The sequence below is a fragment of the Thalassophryne amazonica genome, chromosome 3 (genome assembly GCF_902500255.1).
Source record: "Thalassophryne amazonica chromosome 3, fThaAma1.1, whole genome shotgun sequence".
NCBI classification, from domain to species: Eukaryota; Metazoa; Chordata; class Actinopteri; order Batrachoidiformes; family Batrachoididae; genus Thalassophryne; species Thalassophryne amazonica.
Window position 1 is genome coordinate 117,089,236 of NC_047105.1, and position 12,581 is coordinate 117,101,816.

The 12,581-nt window shown below is 41.2% G+C and overlaps 1 protein-coding gene across 1 annotated transcript in view; it reads right to left on the reverse strand.

The window, feature by feature from the left end:
- Positions 1–12,581, reverse strand: part of LOC117507494 (fibulin-2-like) — a 173,815-nt gene that overhangs the window by 57,060 nt on the left and 104,174 nt on the right. The window contains exon 5 of the mRNA XM_034167369.1: positions 4,207–4,341. Coding sequence (XP_034023260.1) covers positions 4,207–4,341 — 135 coding nt within the window. The remainder of the gene's footprint in view (positions 1–4,206; positions 4,342–12,581) is intronic.

A 12,581-nucleotide genomic window follows, 5' to 3' on the forward strand; every position in this document is an offset into this window, starting at 1 on the left:
ATCCTTACTGTGGATGGCATTACCCTGACCTCTAGTAATACTGTGAGAAATCTTGGAGTCATTTCTGATCAGGATATGTCATTCAAAGCGCATATTAAACAAATATGTAGGACTGCTTTTTTGCATTTACGCAATATCTCTAAAATCAGAAAGGTCTTGTCTCAGAGTGATGCTGAAAAACTAATTCATGCATTTATTTCCTCTAGGCTGGACTATTGTAATTCATTATTATCAGGTTGTCCTAAAAGTTCCCTAAAAAGCCTTCAGTTAATTCAAAATGCTGCAGCTAGAGTACTGACGGGGACTAGAAGGAGAGAGCATATCTCACCCATATTGGCCTCTCTTCATTGGCTTCCTGTTAATTCTAGAACAGAATTTAAAATTCTTCTTCTTACTTATAAGGTTTTGAATAATCAGGTCCCATCTTATCTTAGGGACCTCGTAGTACCATATCACCCCAATAGAGCGCTTCACTCTCAGACTGCAGGCTTACTTGTAGTTCCTAGGGTTTGTAAGAGTAGAATGGGAGGCAGAGCCTTCAGCTTTCAGGCTCCTCTCCTGTGGAACCAGCTCCCAATTCAGATCAGGGAGACAGACACCCTCTCTACTTTTAAGATTAGGCTTAAAACTTTCCTTTTTGCTAAAGCTTATAGTTAGGGCTGGATCAGGTGACCCTGAACCATCCCTTAGTTATGCTGCTATAGACGTAGACTGCTGGGGGGTTCCCATGATGCACTCTTTCTCTTTTTGCTCTGTATGCACCACTCTGCATTTAATCATTAGTGATCGATCTCTGCTCCCCTCCACAGCATGTCTTTTTCCTGGTTCTCTCCCTCAGCCCCAACCAGTCCCAGCAGAAGACTGCCCCTCCCTGAGCCTGGTTCTGCTGGAGGTTTCTTCCTGTTAAAAGGGAGTTTTTCCTTCCCACTGTAGCCAAGTGCTTGCTCACAGGGGGTCGTTTTGACCGTTGGGGTTTTACATAATTATTGTATGGCCTTGCCTTACAATATAAAGCGCCTTGGGGCAACTGTTTGTTGTGATTTGGCGCTATATAAAAAAATTGATTGATTGATTGATATGGTTTTCGGTGAAAATTTTAATGGCTGATGAGAGATTAAGGAGTGTTACAAAACACCTCCGTTGGAAGCCTTACGGGACAAGTTGTAAGATGCCCAGCTGTTAAACAATTTCTCGGATACTCACTCGACTGAAAGCCATCGAAAGCCGCCTGAATCTTTCGAATTGTTTCCAATACGGAGGTGTTTCTCTGTGCCGCCGTGCGATGAGCGGCTGCGTGCCGATGTGCAAATCTGTCCACACGTCTTTCATTACAAAATCTCCTTTAACAGTGGAATGTCCGGATAAACTGCTGATCCCGACCTCTTCTGAAACTTCTCTGCTCTCTCACGATGTCCTGGATCAACAGAAGCTTAAATTTGGAAGTTTTCATCTTGAAACAGGCTGACGACGGCGGGTCGGGGCGCGGCGCCGTGGGCTGTCTTTAAAGCGATAGTAACACTCCTTAATCTCTCATCAGCTGTTAAAATTTTCACCAAAAACCATATGAGAATTTCTCGAATGGTGTCCACTTGGATGTGTCTCACAGTTTCTGAAAAAATTTTGATCAAGCAAAGCGGCAGTCTCTCAGCAAGTTCTCAGACAAAGGAATTCCGACGGGAGGGGTGGACCAGTGCTCACTCAAAGCTTGCCCACAGGCGAATGACGCAACCGACAGGCGTGAAAAAACTCACGCATGCGCACGAGGGTTCAAGGTTGGCTGATGTAATCGCACGTGATTCAAATCCATATAGTTTTTGAAAAAAATAAAAAGGTACGATACTTTTCTCACAGACCTCGTACACCTCCACTAATACAGTTGAGCTCAAAAGTTTACATATCCTGGTGTAGTTTTTGTTTTTTTGACCATTTTTCATAATGATATGAATTAATGCATCACTACTCTTAGCTTCATAGTGGAGTAGAGCAGATCAGCAAAACAGATCAAATTCAGGCTTGCATCTCAGATGTACCTTCTGGCAATTTGTAGCTAAACATTCAGATCTTCTTTTTAAGAAAATCCTGCTTTATACCACTTCATCATGAAGATGGATAACTGGTGATACATAATGCAAAGTTGCACTGTGCACAGTTTCTCCAATCACAGCCACATAAGCCCATAACTTCTCCTGGGTTGTCTGGGTGTCTTGGTGGCTTTCCTCACTCTTCTACTTCTTGCACAGTCACTCGTTTTTGAGAACTGTCTACTCCATGAAGATTTACCATAGAGTGCCATATTGTTTGTATGTCTTTGTAATTGATGTAAATAAAGTCCGAAACATATTCAGTGGCAGCTTTACCATCAGAGAGCCTCGTCCACAACTACCACAAAAGACTCCAAGCTGTCATTGATGTTACAGGGAGCAATACATGTTATTAACAACAGGGGTATGTAAACTTTTGATCAGGGTCATTTGGGTAGTTTGTGTTGTCATTATGATTTAAAAAGAGTAAACCTGGTTGTTTGACAATAAATGGCTTCACCCAACCACTAACTGTGAGTGAAAAAAAAAAGTTTTTGTGGTATCATTCATATTCTCTGAAAATGGCCAAAAAAAAAAAAAAAAAAAAAAATTAAAAAAATTCCGCCACGGTATGTAAACCTCAATTGTACATATTTGGTTAAATGCACCTCAATCAGACACTTTTGGTAGCCATCAACAAGCTTTTGGCATAATGGCTGTCTGACCACTCTTCTTGGCAGAATTGATAGAGTTCATATAAATTGGTTGGCTTCCTGGCACAGACCCAGCTTTTAGGCATAGGTTGGGGCTTTAGGTAGGCCATTCCATAAGATTGTTAGCCTGCTTTATCCAACCTACAACTACTTTAGATGTGTGTTTAGGATCATTGTTCTGTTGGAACACCCAATTGTGTCCATGATTCAACTGCCCAGCTGTTGATTTGATGTGGCGTTGAAGAATCTGACGGTAGTCCTCCTTCATCATTATTCCATCCACTTTGTGTAATGCACCAGTACCACTGGCAGCAAAACAGCCCTAGAGCATGATGCTATCACTGCCATGCTTGACAGTTTGTACAACCTTTTAAGGTTTTTAAAGGTTTTGTTATTGACTTATAAAGTTGTTCATGGACTGATGCCATCTTATCTGGCTGATCTGGTGGAACTTTACGTGCTGGTTCGGGCTTTGTGGTCACAGGATGCGGGACTTCTCTGTGTTCCAAGGGTGAAGAAGAAGTCAGCAGGTCAAAGAGCCTTTTCTCATCATGCACCCACCCTGTGGAACAGTCTTCCTGTGACTGTGAGGCAGTCAGAGTCTGTGGACATTTTTAAGTCAAGACTTAAAACCCATTTTTATTCTCTTTCTTATGAATAGTTTTTATTTTTTTTGATCTGTTTTATTCTTTTACTTCTGCTTTTAATTATGTATTTGAAATTTTTTATTCATTTTTAATTATGTATTTGAATTTTATGTCGTATTGTTTCATGTAAGGCGCCTTGAGATGGCTTTTGCTGTGATTTGATGCATTATAAGCTAATTAAATTAAATTAAACTCAATTTGAAAGCCTCATTTTTACTCCTCCAAAAAACATACATCTTGTTACTGTTGCCAAATAGCTTAATCTTAGTCTCGTCAGTAAATAAAACTTTTCTCCAGAAGGGATTTGGCTTGTCCACATGGGCAGCTGCAAATTTCACTCTGGCTTGAAGGTACTGATTTTGGAGCGGGGGCTTCTTTCTTGGTCAAACTTGTACATCCAATTCTTGCTTTTTAAACTCATTAATGCTGTGTGCTGTACCAGCTGGTCTGCTCTGTTATCCTGTCAGATCTCAGAAGCTAAGCAGAGCAGGATCTGGTTAGTACTTGGATGGGAGACCTCTTTGGAACAGCAGCGGCTGTGTGTGTTTCTCCAGGTATAACTGGAGTTGCATCAGGAAGGGCATCCAGCATAAAACTTGTGTCAGTTACCAATGCGGATCTGGCTGTATCCGCTGTAGCGACCCCGACAAAAACCGGGAGGAGCCGAATGAACAACAACAAATGCTGTGTGCTGTACAATCATTCCACTCTGGCAAAAGAACACTTCAAAGACATACAGTGAATTTGTGAAATTTTAAAATAATTTACAAGCATCATCAGCTCAAACACTGTTTTCATGTTTATTGGCGGACTGGCTGAACTTACCCTCACAATCACTGTTCCTCAGTCGGTAACCTGCAGGGCACACGACCTGGAGTTCACAAACAAATGACCCCTCTGTGTTGATGCAGCGCTCGGTATGTCTGCACGTGTGGGTGTTAGTCACGCACTCATCCACATCTGCAGAAAAAGAACAGGGGAGTGTAATGGTCATATGAGGCGCTGACTCCAGAGATCATTCATAGTCCACCTCTACAATGGATGCATTCCTGCACAATGACCATCACCGTGACGGAGCTCAGTGCATCTGCAGCACCTGGAACAAACTGCACTCAGACATTTGTGGCAGGGATTACATGTTTTGGTTTTGTTCAAAATCACAAGCCGGTAATCTTCACGTATTGACATGAGAGTCTGAGGCCAAGGTACCGGCTTTGCAAGCATTATCCTCACAAAAAACGTGGAGCATGTGTGCTGAAATCGGATTTGATGCAGCAGTTTATCACCACTGAACAGCGCCTGCTTTTTGCTTGTTCTTCTTCTGTATGTGTGAAATACAATAATCAGCTGAAAACACTTAAATCTTTATCAGTGAAACAGCCCCACACTCGGTAAACAGCCACTGTTGATTCATGACACTGGTGGGCGTGTACCCAGACGCTGGACATCACTCTGTGGTGGCTCATCTTTATCAAACAGCTGCAATCCCTTATTGTGCATTGCAGTACATGTCCGATTAGGTCTGATAGGTCAGGACGGGGATTACTGTGTGGGTTTTACTGTGCAGCCATGTGGCAGCCTCCCAGATATGAAGATCACCCTGAAGTACAACACATTCAACTGGGGATACATCTGATTTAAAGGTGTAGTACAAATCTGCAGGAGGGAGTCAAAGCTGAAAATCAAAAAGCAACAAGAGTAGAACATATTCTCCTGTGTTAACCTGTGTGTCTCTTCTCAGTCCCTTGCTGAGACGATTTTCTCAGTTTTCAGAGCTTTTGCTACGAGGAATTTTAATGAACCGTGTGGATTGCAAGACCTTCCCACGGGAGAAAAAGGAGGAGAAGCACCGATGTGAGGTTTTAGTAAGTATCTGCTGTGTGATATTCTCCAGCTCTATTCCTGGAATTTTATTCAGCCTCCAAAACAACACACATGTCCAGCGAAGACTTAACAGGTACAGTGGATCCATGTATGTAAACATACCAGTCTCACGACCATATACTGTAGTGTGCAAAATGCTCTTCTCATTTTAGATAATTCCATCTTTTAAATACTAATAAATATGTAAAATTTATAAATAAACAAATACATACGTATAAATATGACAGCCTCATATCTGTTTACTGGAGTGTGGATACCCGATGGGTTAGCCGGATTCACACAAATATGTCAAAATGTTACTCTGCTTTGGGTTGGGTTTGGTCACATCAGCACAAAGACACTGAAAGTATGAAACTTTTCTGATGCAATGATGTCATAGCCCTGCCTCTCTAAGCTCAGCTGCTCAAAATAAATGACATGCTATTGTTGTTAACAGTGTAATTTAATATACTTTTCTTTTTTGTCTTGGTGGATCCTTATTGGGGCTTATTTTCATCACAAGCAGAGTGCCGAAGAGAGGACGGATGGCTGTGATGTGACCACTGAGATGCCAATAAAATAACTGCAGAAAGGACTTTCAGCTTTTAGAATCATTGATTTATTTCTTCTTGTTGGCAGTGGGACAAAGCAATGGTTTGCTGTGGCTCAGACTGAGAAACACACTCAGAGCACCGTATTATAACACTGAGGGACTTTGCTGTGTTTATTCACAAACATTTTTCCATAATAAGGAATTAAAGTATTTCCAGACATTGTCTTCCAAAACAAGGGCATTTTATGTGGATAACAGTTTTTTTCAGGTTGTGATGGTGAACCCGGATGTAACAGGTCAGACTGAAACAGTTTATTTACTCTGTGTGCTGCCAACAGGTCTGCTTCACATGATGCAAACATTGTTTTTGCTAATTGAAATAAAATGAAAATACAGGCTCGAAAAAGCTTTCTTCTTGTTTGCGGGGATTTGTTTAGGAAGGAAATAACAGAGACATTAACAGCATCAGGTTTGGGTCGGGTTTGGACAGAAACATTAAAATGAAATATGAGGCCCGAGCTGCACTCTACTGTGTACACAGTATATACATTACAAATGGGAAGTCCAAGATAGCTTTACCTTCCCCAGAGCTACAGCACCATCATATTCAAAAATTCTGGAGAGAGCACTGGAATACCTTCAGAGGAATACTGATTTCACCTGACATTTCATTGCCCCAGTTGTGACATCTTAAACATTATTGGTTTTATGCACTGTTAACAAGTTATCGAATTCACAATAAAAAATATAACTCAGTGCTAAAATACCCTTGGCAGTGGTGGGCACAGGTCCGCTAATATGCTAACCGCTAATTAGCAAAGCTAAATTTTTTTGTTAGCAGATTAGCTTTTCAGCTAATTTTGAAAACCATCAGCAGACCAATTAACTTCCACTAAATTTAGTTCTGATAACTTTTAGACCGCTAATATGTTTTTGTTGGCATAGTGAATAAAGCTTAACCGTTAAAAACATTTGTAAAGCCTAAAATCATATATTGTAGTTCCTGTCAGTTAGGTGTTTTGTAGCAGACGGACAGCTATCAGAGACAGAGCTCAATCCTCTACCAGCAGAGGAGACCTGGCTATCAGAGAAAAAAGAAAAGAAGAAAAAAAAATCATTTATTTTCACAGCTAAACAGTCTTGCAGTTGTGTCGCAGAAGACATGCAAAGCAAGGTAGTTTTGATTTATGGTTTAAACTAATTCCGGACAGGTTATCGAAATTAACGTCACCTCTGTCATTTTTACAAAGTGAAAATATCAGCTATATGTTTTAATTTTAAAGTAATGCATTCATTTTGATGGTTTGAGCGTTTACAGACACACATGCAAAAAGGCCTTATGGGAAAATGAGCTTCCTGTCATCAGTGGTTGGCAATTGGTATTCACACTCCCATTCAGTAGATGGCAGTGTTCTATGCATTTAAGTCAAAATGTATAGAACAATGTAAAAAAAGTTTACAAATACAGATTTATTTGAAAAAAAAAAAAAAACAAACAACACACACGTTACAGTAACTTGTGTGTTTTTTACAAATAAATAAACAGCCAACCAGTGATCAGGAGGCTATAATGCCTTTTGGCATCTGTGACTTTTAATGCTCAAACCTTCAGAATTAGTGCATTAATTTAAAACTAAAACATATTTGTGATATTTTCACTTTGTAAAAATGATAGAGTTAATGTTAATATCAATAAACTGTTAATGTTAATATCAATAAACTGTTAAATCAAACCATTAGATAAGGTGACAGCTAGAGGGGGAGAGTGAGGGACAGATGGAGCGTGAGATCGATAGACAGATTGCTGCAGCATCTGCAGGGATGCGGTCGCTGTATTGGACCGTCGTGGTGAAGAGAGAGCTGAGTAGGGGGGCAAAGCTCTCGATTTACCGATCGATCTACGTTCCGATCCTGACCTATGGTCATGAGATTTGGCTCATGACCGAAAGAACGAGAACGCGAGTACAATCGGCTGAGATGAGTTTCCTCTGCAGCGGCAACACAGCAGCAGCAGCAGCAGCACTCACAAACCGGCTTCTGCACTGTATGAAAACATTTAGCTGCTTGAACAAAGTCCAACTTTTAATTTGCAGTTGTTTAATTAATTATTAAGATCCTATTGTCTTATTTACAGTTTGTACATGTTCAAATCCAATCATTTGTTCATGTTGTGCAAATCAAGGAATATTTGTGGATCCCCCTCTGTGCATTCGCAGTTATTAAAGGACATGTTGCACCAAAATCATAACAATTTAGATTTAGACTGGTAGTGACCATCCGATGATCCACCGGGATTATTTTGTGCACTTCCATGACCGGTTTCAAAGTATACAGCATTCGCAGCAAACTTGTGAGTACTCGGGTGTTTCCAACAAGTGATGGTGCTACTAGAAGCGTCTCAGTGAGCACTTCAATGGAATGTAGCTGATAACATTAAGAAAGGAGGCATAGATTAATTCCAAAGTTTACATAAGTGTGATGTTGTGTTATGGTGACATGTTTTTAAGTGAAGACTGTTCATTTTGATGTAATCACGATAAAAGCTGCAGCTCTGAGAAGGTTTAGTGCACCTGCAGTCATGATCATAAATGCAGCCTGTCAATAACAGTCTCTTCTCAAGGATCAGTTTTGTGCACGATTAATTTTGAGTGTTGTTGTCAATAACATCTAAAAAAAAAAAACATCTGCTGCCAGGGGAAAAAAAAACATCATGGAGATGTTTACAGCAGCAGGAGCCTCTCATCAGCTACATCGCGCGTGTGTGCACACACACACACATCCATTCCATTCACACTCAAAGTAAAAAAAGCTTGCCACAAAACACAAAAGGAGTAAAATCCTGAACATGCCAGACTCACCCAGAGGTAGATGTATTTCCAAATGTAAACGACACAAGATCAAAGCCCCCATGCACGCATGTGCCCACACACGCAATCGTCGGCTGCAACTCCGCCTTTAGTTCTGTCATGATTGTGGCACGTTAAATAAAGTGCATTAACTCCTGGAAATATTGTATTCTGACTTTTTCTAGTGTAACAAATCCATATCCGTGTCCAAGTAGTCTGTTAAAACAGTATCGTGGAGATAGCTTCAGTAAACCAGCATCTACACAAACAGCGCATCACCACACTTTAGGTTCAAAATCTGACATTGAAAAAGTTGTGTTTCGGGGTGAAGCGTGTCAAGCCATCACTTTCGAATGAAAGCTCAGAAGCTTCGTTTTCGGACGGAGCAGGTTTGTTTCCCTCTGTCTGTCAGTCATCAAGATGTTTCTGCTCATTTTAAAACGCTCAAAAATGCAAAGAATTGCCTCGTGAGACGTTTTCCGGAAATACACCTACTAACGCTCAGAGTGAGAGGAATAAAATACATCAGTGATCATTAATTATTCCAACCCCAATTCCAGTGAAATTGGGGTGTTGTGAAAAATGTAAATACAAACAGAATACAATGATTTGCAAATCCTCTTCAACCTATATTCAATTGAATATACCACAAAGACAAGATATTTAATGTTCAAACTGATATTTATTGTTTTTGTGCAAATATTTGCTCATTTTGAAATGGATGTCTGCAACACGTTTCAAAAAAGCTGGGGCAGTGGTATGTTTACCACTGTGTTACATCACCTTTACTTCTCACAACACTCAATAAGCGTTTGGAAACTGAGGACAGTAATTGTTGAAGCACCAACAATTGTGAAGGGTACATCCAGGTTTTGGAGCAACACATGCTGCCATCCAAGCAAGGTGTTTTTCAGGGACGTCTCTGCTTATTTCAGCAAGACAATGCCAAGCCACATTCTGCACGTGTTACAACAGTATGGCTTCATAGTAGAAGAGTGTGGGTACTAGACTGGCCTGTCTGCAGTCCAGACCTGTCGTCCTTTGAAAATGTGTGGCGCATTATGAAGCGCAAAATATGACAATAGAGACCCCGGACTGTTGAACAACTTAAGTCGTACATCAAGCAAGAATGGGAAAGAATTCCACCTACAAAGCTTCAACAATTACTGTCCTCAGTTCCCAAACGCTTATTGAGTGTTGTGAGAAGGAAAGGTGATGTAACACAGTGGTAAACATACCACTGTCCCAGCTTTTTTGAAATGTGTTGCAGGCAACCAGTTCAAAATAAGCAAATATTTGCACAAAAACAATAAAGTCTATCAGTTTGAACATTAAATATCTTGTCTTTGTGGTGTATTCAATAGAATATAGGTTGAAGAGGATTTGCATATCATTGGTTTCTGTTTTTATTTACATTTTACACAACATCCCAACTTGATTAGAATTAGTGTTGTAGAAACCTCTGCGGGTGTGGCTGCAGGGCCAAGTGTTACTGTGGTGACCTCTCAATATGTTAGCATATTGAGAGGAATGAACATGTTTTGCAAAGAGGAGGGGCAGGCAGCAGAACTGGAAATGTCTGGGCCTACAAGTGTTAATGGATGGCACCCGACGTCCCCCAGAATGCTCACAGTGGGAGTCAGAGATTAACCAAGGATGGAGAATGGCTCAGGTATGCACCCAGGACTGCTCCTCTGCTGTCAAACCAATTACTGGAGATCCTTCGACCACAAGAACCACTGTATAGAGTATCAGGTGCACAAACAATAAACTGGGAGAGGGCAGCACTGGAGGTGGGCACAAGTGGGCTTTTCTGGATGGGCTTGATCCTGGAGGCACAGATTTTCATGAAATGATGGAATTCCAGTCGAACAGTGGATGGGTTAAGAAACACAGCATAGCTTACGTCCTGAGTAGATGAGCCATACATTCTGTCCACGGGTGATGTTTTGGTGCCACAGTATAGTTGGCCATAGCTGCATAGCAAAGGGAGGAGAGGAGAAGGGCTGACAGAGCCCTCATTCAATCCAGATAAAAGCTAGTACCAATGAGACACTGACTACTCTCTCCTGCACAAGAAACAGGGGTCACTGAAGGTCAGTTATAACCTGGAATGGGGAAAGACCCCTAGAGTTGGAATTGTTTGTATTCCACCCACAACATTTGCTGGGACCATGAAGAGAGACACTAAGAGATATTTTCTCAATACCGAGCAGAACTTAAGGTGACGAAGTGTAATTGTCAAATGCTTGCAAGTCAAGTCTGGAAGGATGTGCTGGTACCACGAATCACCACATCCATGACACCATGGACCTGCCTTGGGTCCTGGATGTGAACCACCCAGGCACAAAACCGGTCCATTCCTACATCTTAAATAACCATATATCTGCCATGGCCAGGTGAAGTGTTGTGTGCCCTTGGCCTTCTTCAGCCATTGTAGTCTTCAAAACTGAGGCACCCTTATGTGCTGGATAATGCACAGAGAAATGCGCCACATGGCCAAAGTATCAAAGCTAACGCTGTCTCAAAGTGCAAGTGATACTCCTCATCTTAGTCTCCATAAATAACCGCGCATTTCAGACAAAGTCATTACAGCGATACACAAGAATCCTCCAAAAAGACCTGGTATCAAATACACCCTTTCGTCATTTTAGGCCGCTGTTTCTCACAACCATATAGTCTGCCAGGTAGTGCTAGTGTGTTAGTGGTCACAAAATAAATCAGACTTATTAACACAGAAATATAAAAACCAAACAATCATAAAATGTAATGAACTTTTCTTTAAGTATCAAATATTTATACCGTTGATGAGTTGCTATGTTCACCAAAATGTGTAACAGACACACATATCCTCCACAGAAATGTGGCATAAAATGAGCCTTGCACTCTATAGAATCACAGCAAACATGATCCTTTTAGTCACTAGAATTAACAAATTTTGCTTATGGCCTTATGTAAAGCTGTAGAGTCGTAGATGCAAAAGATGTCCCTGTTTGCTCCATAAAAGAGGGACATCTGTTGTTCTTCTCTGGGGCATATTTCCAGGGGCAAGACTGTATTCTGAATATACCCGGGCTTCTGGTGCCTGCTCTCATCATGCCTAGGGATGGATGGAACTCTTTCCAATGTTTGCTCTTGCCAGCAGTGCAGAAAGTCGCCTTCTCCTACAACCGCAGGACTCTGGTGGCCAACATTATTTCCAGTGCGTCATTCTCAGGAGGAGAAATAAAAAGGAAAGGGGGAAAAAATGTCAACTGCCTGAAGGTCCCGACATTCCTGGACTGGCCATATTACAGAGACCTGTGGATTCATGTGCCCAAAATAAAAACAGCACAGCATATACAGCAGCAGAACACACATTCTGACAGTATAAACAAATTGTTTGAATGTAAACTTGTAGCACCTACCACGATCTGACCTGGTGATTTTGTTTTTCTTTTGCAAATTGAACCTTCCTGTGATCCTGTCTCACAAGAGCATCGCACCAACCTTTGAACTTTTATAAGAGCATGAAGATGTGGAAGCAGCAGCAAAACAAGATTAACTCAACTAATTCATAATGTTAAAATCACTCTGTGAACTGGTTCATCGAACATGTAAATCAATTCAGGGTCCATATATTGAGATAGTTGCAGCTATTACTTTAAAATCTACTTTTGATTCAAAATGGTTAATTGTTACACACCCATTCTGAATTAGAAAATAGAAGTATGTGTAATGGTCAACAGAGAGAGCAGAACAGTGGCTATGGAAGTTGGAATCCACGAAGGAGTGTGTAACAACTCATTTGCCGAATCAACTCGGCCTGAAAATGGATGGCGCTGGAGCTTCAGGCTCATACCCGGCCATCGCTGGTGACAGGGACAGCGAGGGCTATGTCACGATGAGTAGGAGGGTTGCCTCGGTGTGCATGAAAGCCCAGGGTGCAGGCCCAGATG